General features: G+C 45.7%; 3 protein-coding genes across 3 annotated transcripts in view; 1 reads left to right on the top strand and 2 right to left on the bottom strand.

Moving 5' to 3' along the window:
* Positions 1 to 17,359, top strand: part of LOC134396281 (zinc finger protein 420-like) — a 918,719-nt gene that overhangs the window by 517,010 nt on the left and 384,350 nt on the right. The window lies entirely within an intron of this gene.
* LOC134396393 (zinc finger protein 124-like) overlaps positions 1 to 17,359 on the bottom strand; it is a 177,938-nt gene that overhangs the window by 19,579 nt on the left and 141,000 nt on the right. The window lies entirely within an intron of this gene.
* LOC134396981 (zinc finger protein 107-like) overlaps positions 1 to 17,359 on the bottom strand; it is a 62,054-nt gene that overhangs the window by 587 nt on the left and 44,108 nt on the right. Inside the window, exons 3-7 of the mRNA XM_063123596.1 lie at positions 15,686 to 15,777; positions 15,332 to 15,458; positions 13,901 to 14,923; positions 1,792 to 1,811; positions 77 to 1,315 (exon numbers count right to left, since the gene is read on the bottom strand). Coding sequence (XP_062979666.1) covers positions 77 to 1,315; positions 1,792 to 1,811; positions 13,901 to 14,923; positions 15,332 to 15,458; positions 15,686 to 15,777 — 2,501 coding nt within the window. The remainder of the gene's footprint in view (positions 1 to 76; positions 1,316 to 1,791; positions 1,812 to 13,900; positions 14,924 to 15,331; positions 15,459 to 15,685; positions 15,778 to 17,359) is intronic.

Raw genomic sequence — 17,359 nt, 5'->3', positions numbered from 1 at the left:
ATTCAGAGCATTGAAAGGGCATCTCCCCTGTGTGAGTGCTTTCATGCCGTTTCAGGTGATCTTTCCTGCTGAAAACGTTTCCACACTCAGAGCATTTAAAGGGCTTTTCACCTGTGTGAATAATTTTATGTGCTTTAAGACTACTGCTCTGAGTGAAACCCTTTCCACATTCAGAGCATTTAAAGGGCTTTTCGCCTGTGTGGATAATTTGATGTACTTTAAGACTACTGCTCAGAGTGAAACTCTTTCCACATTCAGAACATTTATAGGGCTTCTCCCCTGAGTGGATACTTTGATGTGCTTTCAGTTTCGAGCGCTCAGTGAAACCCTTTCCACATTCAGAGCATTTAAAGGACTTTTCACAAGTGTGGATAATTTTATGTGTTTTAAGACTACCCTTCTGAGTGAAACCCTTTCCACATTCAGAGCATTTAAAGGGCTTTTCACCTGTGTGGATGCTTTGATGTGCTTTAAGATTCCTGCAGTCAGTGAAACCCTTTCCACATTCAGAGCATTTAAAAGGCTTCTCCTCTGTATGTATATATTGATGTGCTTTCAGTTTCCAGCGATCAGTGAAACCCTTTCCACATTCAGGGCATTTAAAGGGCTTCTGCCCTGTGTGGATAATTTGATGTGCTTTAAGACTACCCCTCTGAGTGAAACTCTTTCCACATTCAGAGCATTTAAAGGGCTTTTCACCTGTGTGGATAATATTATGTTTTTTAAGATTACTGCTCTGAGTAAAACCCTTTCCACATTCAGAGCATTTACAGGGCTTTTCAGAAGTGTGGATAATTTTATGTGTTTTAAGACTACCCTTCTGAGTGAAACCCTTTCCACATTCAGAGCATTTAAAGGGCTTTTCACCTGTGTGGATGCTTTGATGTGCTTTAAGATTCCTGCAGTCAGTGAAACCCTTTCCACATTCAGAGCATTTAAAAGGCTTCTCCTCTGTATGTATATATTGATGTGCTTTCAGTTTCCAGCGATCAGTGAAACCCTTTCCACACTCAGAGCATTTAAAGTGCTTTTGCCCTGTGTGAATGCTTTCATGCTGTTTAAGCTGATTGCTCCTACTGAAACCCTTTCCACATTCAGAGCATTTAAAGGGTTTTTCACCTGTGTGGATAATTTGATGTTTCCTGAGTTGTACACGGAAAGTGAAACCCTTTCCACATTCAGAGCATTTAAAGGGCTTCTGCCCTGTGTGAAGGCTCTGATGTGCTTTCAGGTTGCAGCGCAGAGTAAAACGCTTTCCACATTCAGGGCATTTATGGGGCTTCTCCCCTGTGTGAATTCTTTTATGCAAGTAAAGCTGTGAGTGGAAATTGAATTGCTTCTCACACTGCAAGCACTGAAATCTTTTCTCCCCTGAGTGAAATCTTTGACGTTTGGTAAGGTGTATCTTCTGCGTCTCTATATACGGAGAGCTTTTCCACTGTGTCTTCCTATTGTGAATATTCCTTTCCCTTGGTTCTTCTACGAATGAAATTTCATGGTTGTCTGACCCTTCAATAGAAATGGATTTGTTTCCCCTCTTCTCTTCCGTTTCAGTTCTCCTTCTCTGGTGTAGACCTTTATTCTTGCTCTCTCTGAGATCACCTGAAAGAATAAAAACAAATCTTCCTATTATCACGGAACTAACCAAACCATTTGCTGATTTAATTAACAGGATAAAAAACACTCAGAGGAGAGACAGAGCCTTCCAAATCTATTACATATCCTCTGCTGATCAATAGAACTGAATGAACCTAATACAAGGGTTTGCAGATACAATCTCATGTGCCTCACTGAGACCTGTTGGGAGAAGACTCAGGTTTGAAACAGAGCCATCGAGTGGGAGACCTTGTTCAAACGCAACAGATGAAACGGGAAAGGAGGGGGAATATTGTTACTTGTGAGGAGTATATATGCCGGTAGGGAAACCCGTGATTCTGAGAAAGGAAGCTGGGTCTAAAGCAATTCGGTGAAGATGGAGTGAGTAATAAGAATGTTATGCTTGTGGAAGTATTGTACAGATCGACCTGACAGCCAGAAGACATGGATGAAGCTTTTCTGGAACAGAGGACACAACGTTCACACAGCCAAGTCATTGTAGTAATGAAGGATTTCTGCTAGTCCAACTCTGCTAAGAATGGAACATCCGTTGCATTGTGAACTTTCTCTGGACTAGACTTTCCCAGGAACAAGGCCCAGGCATTGTTGTCCTCAATGACACCCGTATAATGCCCTGACACAAAAGTCAATGAGGGAGCCTTACCCAGAGGGGTCCCATTCCTTACCCAGAGAGGCCAGGATCCCATGTATATCCTCCATGACTTCCTTGTGCAGAGTCCTTTGACCTGGATCCAGCAGAGCCCACTCCTCCTCCGAGAAATGCACAGAAACGTCCTCAAAGGTCACCAGACCCTGAAAGCAGAAGAAGAGGCCCATGTTCCCCTTACACATACACTGCAATCCATGAAGACAATTCAAGGTGAGGGGGTCGGAGGAATTCCACAGGATCCAGAGCTTCATGAGTGACATTCAAGGCCTTCCTAACTGCCATCTTGGAGGCATCTTGGAGGCTAAATGGGGCAGGTTCTTCCTGGACCAAAGAGATGTGCAGGGGACAGAGGAACTCAGGACTCCCCTACCTGCCCAGGCTGCGAAGAAACCGCTTCCACACCACAGAGCAAAAGAGGCCTAGGAGTCAGTTCACCCTCTCTTTGGGTCTCTTCATTCCCTGTGAGGGAGGCAAAGAAGGTGGGTAAATTTCCCCCTCTCCACACCCCCAAAGGAAAAAAAATCAGGCTCAAGGAGAACGTGAAAGCAGCTCATGCCCCTCAGTCATAATCGAGGGAGGGGGACCATGGGGAAATATGTCCCCGTATCCTTACCCAGTGAGGAGGGTCCTCCGTCACCCTCCTGCAAGATCAACCCATCCAGCGGCCTCTGTGTGGTGCCCGGTGGAGCCTCCTCTGCCTCAGGGGAATCTGTGGGTGCTTTCTCCAACATCCGCTGCACCTGGAGCAGGAGGGAGGATCCCAGAGAGAGAAGAGGGATTAGAGAAGGAAAGAAATGGGTCAGCGGATGGCCAAGGGCTGCGTTTCCCAATTGGTTTGCATTTCAGGGCTCCTTCTAAAGTTGACCGACCCTCCAAGCCACACAGCACACCACACAGTTGTGTCTTTATCAGCGGAGCACATAAGGATGTGTGACTTGGGGCTAAGAGTTCAAGCCTGACATAAGCAACGTACTTCAACACCCTCCAAAAACGAAACAGGAGGAAAGACAGAACCTCCCAGACTTCCGATGTAAACACAGCAGTTTGGTGTCTACAAATGCTATTCCTGTCCTCTGGGAGGACTCTACCACTGGCGGAAGCAGGAGCCCCTCCTTCCCCAGAACTTCATAAATCCATTCGTTTCTCCTGTGACCATATGAAGTGCAATGCTGGATTAGATCGAGGGTCCATCTGGTCATCCATCCTCTTTCAGCAACGACCCATGGGAAACCCACAAATGGCACATGAGTACAACAGAACCATCCTTCCCATGCTCCGCAGCACATGGTGTACGTAGACATGCTGCTTCTGATACTGGAGGTAGGATAGAGCAATCACGACTCGTAGCCACTGACAGCCGTCTCCTCCAGGAATTTATCTAACCCCCTTTTGAAACCATCCAAATATGTGGCCATCACTACATCTTGTGGTAGTGAGTTCCATAGTTTAACTGCAGCCCTTTGATTTTTTGGTTGCTCTTTTCTGCATTTTTCCAGATCTACAATATTTGTTGTTTTTTAGTTGCAGTGACCTGAAGCGTACATAGCATTCTATGTATGGTCCACCCCGTAGATTTGTGTAGGGGTTTGATGATACTGATGATACTGGAGTAAAACATAGCCAAAGACAAGCTTCCGTTTTTGTTTGCAATTTGTATGTCTTGTTATACCTATTGTTTTAAAGTTTTTCTAACTAGATATTTCTTTGTTTTTTAGATAAAGCCCTGAGGAAAAACGCAACCGCGTTCGAAACACGTAGGCACCTGGCACTTTAATAAACCTTTTACTCGTAATATTATTGCAGAAGATTACTTGGTTCTGCCCTTGCCTCTGGATATTTTTTACTCCCCTACGGAGTTTTCCTTGCTTTCGGACCTGTTAGATGATACTGGCCATTGTAGTCTAGGTTCCTCTCTTAATTATTTGAAATATGAAGTTTGCCTTTTTTTACAGCGGCCACAGACTGGGTGGACATTTTCATCGAGTTCTCCACCGCAGTCCCAAAATCTCTTTCTTGGTGGTCGCTGCTATCTTAGATCCCATCAGGTTATACTCATGTTTTTAGAACTGCTGACTTTGAACCACACTGGTCATTTCAAAGCCCTTTCTCCCAGTTTAGAGAGATGCTTTTGATGTTCTTCACAATTCCTTTTTTTTTATTTTACCACCATAAATAATGAAATGCCATTTGCAAACTTGGCCCATTCACTCCTAATTCCAGATCTTTTATGAATGAGTTCAAAAGCACTGATCCCGATACAGATCCCTGTGGGACCCCTTTGTTTATATCCCCTCATTGGGGTAATGCACCATTTATTCCTGCTCCGGGCTTTCTATTCTTTCACCAGTTACTGATCCATAAGAGGACGTCTCCTCTTAATCCATGACTGCTAAATTCGCTCAGAAGCGTTATGTGAGGGCCTCTGTCAAAAGCCATGTGGAAGTCTAAGTAAACTACGTTTACTGGATTATCACTGGCAATCTCAAAGAACTCTAAAAGCTTAGTGAGACAGGACTTAGAATCATACAATAGCAGAGTTGGAAGGGGCCTACAAGGCCATCGAGTCCAACCCCCTGCTCAATGCAGGAATCCACCCTAAAGCATCCCTGACAGATGGTTGTCCAGCTGCCTCTTGAAGGCCTCTAGTGTGGGAGAGCCCACAACCTCCCTAGGTAACTGATTCCATTGTCATACCACTGTAACACTTAGGAAGTTTTTCCTGATGTCCAGCTGGAATCTGGCTTCCTTTAGCTAGAGGCCATTATTCCGTGTCCTACACTCTAGGAGGATCGAGAAGAGATCCTGGCCCTCCTCCGTGGGACAACCTTTGAAGTATTTGAAGAGTGCTATCATGTCTCCCCTCAATCTTCTCTTCTCCAGGCTAAACATGCCCAGTTCTTTCAATCTCTCTTCATAGGGCTTTGTTTCCAGACCCCTGATCATCCTGGTTGCCCTCCTCTGAACACGCTCCAGCTTGTCTGCGTCCTTCCTCAATTGTGGAGTCCAGAACTGGACGCAATACTCTAGATGAGGCCTAACCAGGGCCAAATAGAGGAACCATTACCTCACATGATTTGGGAGCTATACTTCCATTAATGCAGCCCAAAATAGCATTTGCCCTTCTTGCAGCCATTATCACACTGTTGGCTCATATTCAGCTTGTGATCTACAACAATTCCAAGATCCTTCTCGTTTGTAGTATTGCTTAGCCAAGTATCCCCAATCTTGTAACTGTGCCTTTGGTTTCTATTTCCTAAATGTAGAACTTGGCATTTATCCCTATTAAATTTCATGCTGTTGTTTTCAGCCCAGCACTCCAGCCTATCAAGATCACTTTGAAGTTTGTTTCTGTCTTCCAGGGTATTAGCTATCCCATCCAATTTTGTGTCATCTGCAAATTTGATCAGCGTTCCCTGCACCTCCTCTTCCAAATCATGAATCAAAATGTTGAAGAGCACTGGGCCCAGGACTGAGCCCTGCGGTACCCCACTCGTTGCCTCTCCCCAGTTTGAGAAGGTTCCATTGATAAGTACTCTTTGAGTCCGATTCTGTAGCCAACTGTGAATCCACCTAATAGTTGTTCCATCCGGCCCACTTCTAGCTGGTTTGTTAATCAGAATGTCATGTGGTACTTTGTCAAAAGCTTTGCTGAAGTCAAGATATATGACGTCCACAGCATTCCCACAGTCCACAAGGGAGGTTATCCTATCAAAAAATGAGATCAAATTAGTCTGGCAGGATTTGTTTCTGACAAATCCATGTTGGCTTCTAGTAATCACTGCATTGATTTCAAGGTGTTTACAGATTGACTTCTTTATAATCTGCTCCAGAATTTCCTAGGGATGGATGTCAGACTGACTGGTCTGTAGCTCTCAGGTTCCTCCTTTTTGCCCTTTTTGAAGGTAGGGACAAAGTTAGCCTTCCTCCAGTCGTCCAGCACCACACCTGTCTTCCATGATTTTGCAAAGATAATAGACAAGGTTCTGAGAGTTCTTCCACTAGCTCTTTGTGGAAGCCGTGTTGATTTTTTTCAGCAGGGCTTGCCCTTCTATATGCTTACATTTTTAAACCTTTAATAATTCTTCCAACCAATTTACCTGGAACAGACGTTAAGCCAACCGGCCTGTAAATTGGTGTTACATTGGCCATTCTCCAGTCCTTTGGCAGAGAGATGGATCTTAGGAAAACATTGCTTATTTGTGTTAGAAGATCCTCTGAGGAGGGCCTGCTCTACACATTAGACACAACTATTCTTGAGGGGGGGCATTGGAAATTGGGGCATCCCTTCCTTAGAGGACATTTAAAAAAAAACAAACCAAAAAAACACCTTGGGATACCCAAGTAGTGGGGTGTTCTAAGATTTCAATCCCTTGGAGTCATCAGGATGAAATGCTCTCACCTGCTCTTGGTCCTCTGCCTGGCTCAGGAGGAAGCCTTCTGCCAGGGCCACCGCCTGGGAACTGGTCTCCGCTCCGCATTCTCTGACCCAGCTCTCCATCTCCGGGGGCAGGACAGCCAGGAACTGCTCCAGGACCACCAGGTCAAGTATCTGAGCTTTCGTGTGCTTTTCTGGCTTCAGCCACTGGCAGCAAAGATGGTGGAATCGGCTGCAAACCTCTCGCGGCCCCTTGGCTTCCTGGAAACAGAATTCCCTGAAGCGCTGGCACTCTATGTCTGAACTGATGTTGCTCCCAGCCTGGTTCTCCTGCACTCTCCCTCCCTGGATGATACGGGGGGATTTTGCTGAAAAGTTTTGCTCTTCCATCTTCACTCTCTTCTCCATCTGCGCTATCAACAGGACTCAAAGGGTCTCCTTGCTTTGCTCCCAATTTCTCTCTTCAGGCAAGGACTTCCCTGTAGGAACTGAAATCAGCAGCGGGATGAATTAGATACTACTTTGGCCAACTTAATACCCAGGACCTGTCTCAAACGGGTCTCTGCAATCTTCGTCCCGCAGGAATCAGGCACATGGGAGGCTGTTCAAAGTTACAGATGTTTGAAAGTTAATTTAAAACTTTAAGCAAGAAAAAGGTGAACACGCCTTAAACTTTTTAAACAAATGAAACATGTCATACGGGAAGCCTTAAGATATGTTTTGTAAAGAAAACAAATGCAAAAGAACATGACATACAGCAGCGAAATGTGAAACGTGCCAGACATACAGATGTATATTATGCACACAAAAAACACTACAGTTTAATTCTTGCTAAGGCCCGTTTATAAAAATAAAAGGTTAAAAGAGTTCTCAGCCCAACTAGAAGCAGTTAAATTGTTATTTAGCTCCACTTAAATCTTCCACCAATCAAAACGAGTTCAATGCAACGTTAAAAGGTTTCAACTATATGACAGTATAGTCTAGATTTCTACAGAAAAGGAACGAAAGGGGGATTTTGAGAGTATATGGAAAAAGTTCCTGGAGTTTGTATTTTCTAAAGGAAGGGGGGATCCACCAACAGATGAAACTATGAGTTTTTGGAAACAAGAATGAGATCCCAAGGTGGGGGGAACACTGTTATGTTTATTATATTTATGTTTAATAGGTTAATATTGAATATATGATAGTAAGGTATTATAATGTTTTTGCATTAAGTGATTTTGATTTGTGTTTTGTTGTTTCAATAATAAAAATAAATTTTAAAAAAAAGTTAATTTAAAACTTTAAGCAAGAAAAAGGTGAACACGCCTTAAACCTTTTAAACAAATGAAACATGTCACACGGGAAGCCTTAAGATATGTTTTGTAAAGAAAACAAATGCAAAAAGAACATGACATACAGCAGCGAAATGTGAAACGTGCCAGACATACAGAAGTATATTATGCACACACAAAACACTACAGTTTAATTCTTGCTAAGGCCTGTTAGTAAGACATGTTAAAAGAGTTCTCGACCCAACTAGCAGCAGTTGAATTGTTATTTAGCTCCACTTAAAACTTCCACCAATCAAAACTAGTTCAATGAAACTTTAAAAGCTTTCAACTATATGACAGTATAGTCTAGATTTCTACAGGAAAGGAATGAACGGGGGGGGGGGGCATAAAAAGTAAGGTGTAGCTCCCTATTCCAGGCACAGATCTGAAGAACAGGATGTTGCAGACGCAGAGGAAAGTTTAAACTGACTCCTCTAAGAATCCAGGGCGTAGAATTCGAACATGCAAACTGTGCCCCAAAAGGATCCAAACTAGCAACAACAAAAAAACCTGTTAGCAAAACTTGGAGTTTTGCAAAACAGAACAACAGAAAATGAACAGACCCAAAATCAGCTTCTCTTAAGTTTCAGTCTCTTTTTGATTCACTGAGTCCCCTCAACTTCCTTGTCTTCTGATTGTGCTTTTTATGTCTTTTCAGTTGTCAACTAGAAATATGGATTGCTGGGCAGCAACCTGACACAACAGTCTCTCTGCCCACCCCAGTTTTAGGCAGCTCATGTTACGGCCTTAGCAGGGTGTTCAGGAACAGTCCGGACTCACGGAGCCACTAGCCCTGAGGAGGAAAACACACACAGGGCAACTTTTTCTCATGGAGGCCTCTTGTTCCACACCTGGACCATTGCTTTGGGAGCAGGACTGAGTCCATCTCAGGCTCCAGGCGGCAAAACCTTCGCCCCCCCCCCCTCGGTCTGCTGCTGAACCAGAGTTTCTCTCCCCATCCCTTCCATGGCTCCCTTCTGAGCCCCCTCTGTTCCCACCCACTTCGCAGCAGGCTTCACTTCTTATGAAACAAAACCGCCCCAGGTTCATTTCAAAGGCATCGAGACTAATGTCAAGCAAAGGTAATTCAGTTTAAAACAGAGAGAGGAAACAAAACTAAATGCAATGCAGAAATGGCACCAGAGCAGTTTTTTCCTAACTGATGGGACGTTCCTCCTCCCCACCCAGGGTCTTTCCTCTTGTGTCCCTCCCAGACTCCCCCTTTTTCTCCTGCCTAATGATGGGGAGGGAAGGAGGTTTCTCCCTAATGATGGGGAGGGAAGGAGGTGCAAGGCGGGGGGGGTGTCCTGGAGGTCCCCCAATTTGGTCAGTCCCCTGGGGGGCAGGGGGCCCTGTCTCTGTCTCTGTCCACACTCACCCACCCCTAACCCAAACCTGCCCTTGGCTCCCTCCCTTCTCTGCTCCTGCCCTGGGGGGTCTTTTCCACCCCCTCCACCCCCAGGGACCCCCTAGTATATTGCCCTCACCTGCTCCTCTGCAGGGGGAAGAGAGGCTGCAGGCGTCGGACCCACGAGGCGGGCAGGGGGAGGGGGAGAATCCCAGGCTCCTTTGCCATGGGGGGAGGATGGGGAAGTGTGGGGCGGGAAGGGAGGGAGGGGCCTCATCCAGCCTTTGCTCTGGGACCCAGCCCCCTCTCCTCCTCTTTAACCCTTCGATGGACTCAACTCAAAACTGCCGCAGAGGCTCCTGGCAGAGACGGGGAGGGGGGGGCTTTTAGCCCGCAGCCGCATCGCCGCCCCACACTCTCCTGGGGGCTTCGCGGGTCTTGGCACAAATTGGTTTTCCTTTGGGTGCAGGACGCAGCCTGCCACGTGCACTGGCCGGTGGAGCCTGGAGGTCTATTATGGGATGTCAGCAGTATTGCACGTCCACTGTCCAACCCCTCTCCCCCACCCCCGCTTGGCATGAAACCCCTTCCCTCCCCCCCTAACTTTTCCTCCTTCCTTCCTCTGCCTCCCTCCCTTCGCCACTTCCATCAATACAATCCATCACTTCAGATCTCTGCTCTCTCCCCTTCAAACGTGCATGCAAAAGGCGGTATTATCATTGCCAAAGCAAGCAGTGACGCTGCTCCCATTGGTGTGCACCTGAGAGCATCATAGAATCATAGAATAGCAGAGTTGGAAGGGGCCTGCAAGGCCATCGAGCCCAACCCCCTGCTCCATGCAGGAATCCACCCTAAAGCACCCCTGTCCAGCTGCCTCTTGAAAGCCTCTAGCGTGGGAGAGCCCTGAAGCTGGAGCACAGCAAGGGTCCCTGTGGTTCAGCGCTCTCTTCACACATGCTGTCGACCCACAAGCTGGACACGGATGTAACAGCACCCTCCCGCCCATGTTCCCCAGCAACTGGGGTATATAGGCTTAAGGCCTCTGATACTGGAGATGGCACACAACCATCAGGAGGAGGAGCCATTGGTAGCCTTCTCCTCCAGCAATGTGGCCCACCCCCTTTTAAAGCCATCCTAATTAGTGGCCATCGCTATGTCTTGCGGTAGCCAGTTCCATAGTTCAATGGGATGAACTGTGGGATGAATTCTATGTTTTTTATACTGTTGGACAACTTGTTTTCTTTGAGTTCCCTACAAGTGTTTCCATGACAGGGCGATTGACTCAAGGTCTTCTCACACCATGCAAACATTACGGAATGTCTCAAAACTCCAGGCCATTTACAAGAGTGGTAAAAACCCCCATCTAACTCCTTATTTCTCTCCAGTGGAGGCCAGGTATTTAATTTCAAAATCTACTCCGTTTAATTCTGAAATTAAAGGTGGCTGTGGTCATTGTATTCTTATTTTAAAAAACAACAACACAATCTATAATACCCATTTGAAAGCCCCAGATTTTGGAGAAGATATGAACCAAGATCCCAGACTCACAGTGTTGACACAGGTATTATCGCTGCTGCGATCCTAGTGATATAGGGCAGGATACAAATGTTTTAAAAATAAATAAATATTCTCAACCCAAGTGCTTTGCCATCAAGCAAGTGGACTCTGAAGAAGGGCCCTGTGGTCATCCTGCTAAGGAACCTGGAAGAGAGTCATGGCCTTATCCATGGCACAAGGTCCATCGCTCTTGCCATGTGCAACAATTGCCTGCACCAGGGAGCCCTCAATGGACAGGCTGAGGGCCAGAAGATCTTCCTGCCTGCCAAGGACCCGCCTTGCTCCTTCTGACTCACCTCTCCCCTTCCAATTCAAGCGTCGCCAGGTCCCCCTTTGCCCAGCATTGGCCATTAGCAACAACAAGAGACACAGACAGACTGTGAACCAAGTTGGCCTCTATCTGCCTTCACCTGTCTTCCGCCATGGACACAAGTCTACGTTGCCAGGAGTCATTTGCACTCACTGGCAGACCTCAAGATTCAAGTCGTTGATAGCCAAGAACAAGGACATTACAGGGGCCGCCCTGAAGTTTACACTGAGAATAGTTGTATTTAGGGAAGGTTTGGAAAGATAAAAGATGCAACAATGAATGCAGTTAGTTAAACCTCTTATTATATTTGATTCCCCCCCCCCCCCTAATCTGCCACCCTTGGTGAATTCAATCTCTTGTTTAACACCGAACTGCACTTTGCTGGTCCAAAAAGAAGATTAATCTCCCCATGGGGAAGGGGACTCATGTCATCAGGCAACCTTAATTCCTCCTAGATGACCAGGCAAGTGCCCAAGCCAGGACTACTCAGGCAGATTTTCTATAGCCTTCCCTGGCTCCAGAGAAAGGTCCTTTCCCAGAGATATGCTTATATGAATTATCTATGCGTCATTAAGGTTTGATGGGTCCTTTTCCAGCTTCAATGGCTGCCAGTCCCGGTCCGGGCCTGATTCAAAGTGCTGGCATTAACATTTAAAGCCCTAAACGGCTTGGGGCCAGGTTATCTGAAGGAACGCCTCCTCCCGTATGTTCCTGCCCGGACCCTAAGGTCATCCTCAGGGGTCCTTCTCCGCGAGCCCCTACCAAAGGAAGACAGGCAGATGGCAACCAGGAGCAGGGCCTTCTCTGCTGTGGCACCCCGGCTGTGCAATGAGCTCCCTAAGGAGGTTCGCTTGGCACCTACATTATATGCTTTTAGACGCCAGGTGAAGACCTTTTTATTCTCCCAGCATTTTAACAGTCTATCAATAAATTTTAACTTGGTGTTTTAAATTTGTAATTTTGCATTGCTGCTGTTTTTATCTGCTTGAGCTTTTATATTGTATTTTATAGTATGGTTTTATACTGTTGTTTTATACTTTGAATGTTTTTAATTTTTGTGAACCGCCCAGAGAGCTCCGGCTATTGGGCAGTATAGAAATGTAATTTATTTATTTATTTATTTATTTATTTATTTATTTTATTACATTTATATACCGCCCCACAGCCGAAGCTCTCTGGGCGGTTTACAACAATTAAAAATGGTAAACATTAAAAGTATACAAAATTTAAAAACCATCAAAAACATAAAAAAACAGTATAAAAACAACAGTATCCATTTAAAAACAAAAATTCTGGGGTCAATTAAAAACAAACTTAACGTTGTTAAATGCTGTTAAAATATGTGGGAGAAGAGAAAAGTCTTGACTTGGTGCCGAAAAGATAACAATGTTGGCGCCAGGCGAGTCTCATCGGGGAGAACATTCCACAGTCGGGGGGCAACCACCGAAAAGGCCCTCTCCCTTGTTGCCATCCTCCAAGCTTCCCTTGGAGTAGGCACTCGGAGGAGGACCTTAGATGTTGAGCGCAGTGTATGGGTAGGTTCATGTCGGGAGAGGTGTTCCATCAGGTATTGTGGTCCCAAGCCATGTAGGGCTTTATAGGCTAAAAACAGCACCTTGAATTGGGCTCGGAAACATAGACAGCCAATGCAAACAGGCCAGAATCGGTGTTATATGCTCAAACCTCCTTGTTCCAGCTATCAATCTGGCCGCCACATTTTGCATAAGCTGCAGCTTCCGGACCGTCTTCAAAGGCTGCCCCATGTAGAGGGCATTGCAGTAATCTAATTTGGAAGTTACCAAAGTATGGACAACTGAAGCTAGGTTATCCCTGACCAGATAGGGGCGTAGCTGGGCCAACAACCGGAGTTGGTAGAAAGCACTCCGTGCCACCGAGGCCACCTGAGCCTCAAGTGACAAAGATGGTTCTAGGAGAAGCTACGAACCTGCACCTTCAGGGGGAGTGCAACCCCATCCAGAACCGTACAATTCTACTCTAATTGTACTCTTTCTTCTGGAATTGAGTTTTTTAAAACTAGGGGCCCTGTCCTGCTGAGAGGTTGCCCCACATTTCAGTCACTATTAGAATTTACTGGACTCTTCCCTATGTGTGACCTTCAATGCAATTTCAGGTCTTTGCGATGATGGACGCTTACTGCACACACTTTGAGCATTAATAGAACTTCTGCCTCTATGAATTCTTCTCCCCTGTATGGATACTTGGATGGAATATAAAACTAATACTATAACTGCAGCACTTTATACACTCCCCAGAGTGGATGCTGTGATTTTTTTAAGGTTCATAATTTAACAGAAACTCTCTCCGTGTTTGTTTGTTTATTTATTTATTTATTGGATTTCCATACCGCCCAATCGCCAAAGCTCTCTGGGAGGTTTCCTCTTTAGTTCTGGTTACATACATTACATAAATCAAACAATATCTTAATTCACAAACATAACTGCATTAATTCTGCTCTGTCAAAAGCGCTTTCCACATACAGAGCATTCATAGTGTTTTTCCCATGTGGATCATTTCATGTGAGGCAACGTGCAACATCTGATTGCTTTTCCAAACTCTGAGCACTTCTATGGCGTTGCCTCTGTGTGAGTTCTTTGATGTCGTTTAAGGTGTCCGCTGTGAACAAAGCGCTTTCTGCACTCTGAGCACTCATAGGGCTTCTCCCCTGTGTGAATGCTTTCATGCCGTTTAAGGCGATTGCTCTTGCTGAAACCCTTTCCACATTCAGAGCATTTAAAGGGCTTCTCCTCTGTATGTATATATTGATGTGTTTTCAACCTCCAGCGATCAGTGAAACCCTTTCCACATTCAGGGCATTTAAAGGGCTTTTCACCTGTGTGAATATTTTGATGTACTTTAAGATACCAGCTCTGAGTGAAACCCTTTCCACACTCTGAGCATTTAAAGGGCTTTAAACAAGTGTGGATAATTTGATGTGCTTTAAGAATACGCCTCTGAGTGAAACCCTTTCCACATTCAGAGCATTGAAAGGGTTTCTCCCTTGTGTGAATGCTTTCATGCCGTTTAAGGTGATTGCTACTGCTGAAACCCTTTCCACATTCAGAGCATTTAAAGGGCTTCTCCTTTGTATGTATATTTTGATGTGCTTTCAGGGTCCAGCGATCAGTGAAACCCTTTCCACATTCAGAGCATTGAAAAGGCTTATCCCCTGTGTGAACGCTTTCATGCCGTTTAAGGTGATCGCTCCTCCTGAAACCCTTTCCACATTCAGAGCATTTAAAGAGCTTTTCACCTGTGTGGATAGTTTGATGTGCTTTAAGACTACTGCTCTGAGTGAAACCCTTTCCACATTCAGAGCATTTAAAGGGCTTCTGCCCTGTGTGGATAATTTGATGTGCTTTAAGATTACACCTCTGAGTGAAACCCTTTCCACATTCAGGGCATTTAAAGGGCTTCTCCTCTGTATGTATATTTTGATGTGCTTTCAGTTTCCAGCGATCAGTGAAACCCTTTCCACATTCAGAGCATTGAAAGTGCTTCTCCCCTGTGTGAAATCTTTGACGTTTGGTAAGGTGTATCTTCTGCGTCTCTATATACGGAGAGCTTTTCCACTGTGTCTTCCTATCGTGAATATTCCTTTCCCTTGGTTCTTCTACGAATGGAATTTCATGGTTGTCTGACCCTTCAATAGAAATGGACTTGTTTCCCCTCTTCTCTTCCGTTTCAGTTCTCCTTCTCTGGGGTAGACCTTTATTCTTGCTCTCTCTGAGATTACCTGAAAGAATAAAAACAAATCTTCCTATTTTCACGGAGCTAACCAAACCATTTGCTGATTTGATTAACGGGATAAAAACACACAGTGGCGAGACAGAGCCTTCCAAATCTATTACATATCCTCTGCTGATCAATAGAACTGAATGAACCTAATACAAGGGTTGCAGGTACAATCTCATGTGCCTCACTGAGACCTGTTGGGAGAAGACTCAGGTTTGAAACAGAGCCATCGAATGGGAGACCTTGTTCAAACGCAACAGATGAAACGGGAAAGGAGGGGGAATATTGTTACTTGTGAGGAATATATATGCCGGTAGGGAAACCCATGATTCTGAGAAAGGAAGCCGGGTCTAAAGCAATTCGGTGAACATGGAGTGGGGAATAAGAATGTTATGGTCCCATTCCTTACCCAGAGGGGCCAGAATCCCACGTATATCCTCCATGACTTCCTTGTGCAGAGTCCTTTGACCTGGATCCAGCAGAGCCCACTCCTCCTCCGAGAAATGCACAGAAATGTCCTCAAAGGTCAGCAGACCCTGAAAGCAGAAGAAGAGGCCCATGTTCCCCTTACACATAACACTGCAATCCATGAAGACAATTCAAGGTGAGGGGGTCGGAGGATTTCCACAGGATCCAGAGCATCATGAGTGACATTGAAGGCCTTCCTAGCTGCCATCTTGGAGGCATCTTGGAGGCTAAAGAGGCAGGTTCTTCCAGGACCAAAGAGATGTGCAGGGGACAGAGGAACTCAGGACTCCCCTACCTGCCCAGGCTGCACAGAAACCGCTTCCACAACACCACAGAGCAAAAGAGGCCTAGGAGTCCGTTCACCCTCTCTGCTGGTCTCTTCATTCCCTGTGAGGGAGGCAAAGAAGGTGGGTAAATTTCCCACTCTCCACACCCCCAAAGGAAAAAAAATCAGGCCCAAGGAGAACATGAAAGCAGCTCGTGCACCTCAGGTGTAATCGAGGGAGGGAGACCATGGGGAAATACGTCCCCCTAATCCTTACCCAGTGAGGAGGGTCCTCCGTCACCCTCCTGCAAGATCCACCCGTCCAGCGGCCTCTGTGTGGTGCCTGGTGGAGCCTCCTTTGCCTCAGGGGAATCTGTGGGTGCTTTCTCCAACATCTCAAGAACATGGAACAGGAGGGAGGATCCCAGAGAGAGAAGAGGGATTAGGAAGGAAAGAAATGGGTCAGCGGATGGCCAAGGGCTGCGTTTCTCAATCTCTTTGCATTCAGGAGCTCCTTCTAAAGCTGATCCACCATCCAAGCCACACAGCACACCACACAGTTGTGTCTTTATCAGCGGAGCACGTAAGGATGTGTGACTTGGGGCTATGAGTTCAAGCCTGACATAAGCAACGTGCTTCAACACCCTCCAAAAACGAAACAGGAGGAAAGACAGAACCTCCCAGACTTCCGATGTAAACACAGCAGTTTGGTGTCTACAAATGCTATTCCTGTCCTCTGGGAGGACTCTACCACTGGCGGAAGCAGGAGCCCCTCCTTCCCCAGAACTTCATAAATCCATTCGTTTCTCCTGTGACCATATGAAGTGCAATGCTGGATTAGATCGAGGGTCCATCTGGTCATCCATCCTCTTCCAGCAACGACCCATGGGAAACCCACAAATGGCACATGAGTACAACAGAACCATCCTTCCCATGCTCCGCAGCACATGGTGTACGTAGACATGCTGCTTCTGATACCTGAGGTAAGGTATAGCAATCACGACTCGTAGCCACTGACAGCCGTCTCCTCCAGGAATTTATCTAACCCCCTTTTGAAACCATCCAAATATGTGGGCATCACTACATCTTGTGGTGGTGAGTTCCATAGTTTAACTGCCGCCCTTTGATTCTTTTGGTTGCTCTTTTCTGCATTTGTCCAGATCTACCATATTGCTTGTTTTTTAGTTGCAGTGACCTGAAGTGTACGTAGCATTCTAAGTATGGTCACCCCATAGATTTGTGTAGGGGTTAGATGATACTGGCCATTATAGTCTCAGTTCCTCTCTTATTTTTTCCAAATATGAAGTTTGCCTTTTTTTTTACAGTAGCCACAGACTGGGTGGACATTTTCATCGAGTTCTCCACCGCAATCCCCAGATCTCTTTCTTGGTGGTCGCTGCCAGCTTAGATCCCATCAGGTTATACTCGAGGTTTTTGCCCTGATATGCATCACTTTAGAATTGCTGTCTTTGAACCACTTTGGTCATTTCAAAGCCCTTTCTCCCAGTTTGGAGAGATGCTTTTGATGCTCCTCACAATGCCTTTTTTTGATTTAACCACCATAAATAATGGAATGTCACTGGCAAACGTGGCCCGTTCACTGCTCACTCCTAATTCCAGATCTTTTATGAATGAGTTCAAAAGCATTGGTCCCGATACAGATCCCTGTGGGACCCCTCTGTTTATATCCCCTCATTGGGGTAA

Source organism: Elgaria multicarinata, chromosome 3 (genome assembly GCF_023053635.1).
Source record: "Elgaria multicarinata webbii isolate HBS135686 ecotype San Diego chromosome 3, rElgMul1.1.pri, whole genome shotgun sequence".
NCBI lineage: Eukaryota > Metazoa > Chordata > Lepidosauria > Squamata > Anguidae > Elgaria > Elgaria multicarinata.
This window is presented reverse-complemented; position numbering and strand designations above follow the sequence as displayed.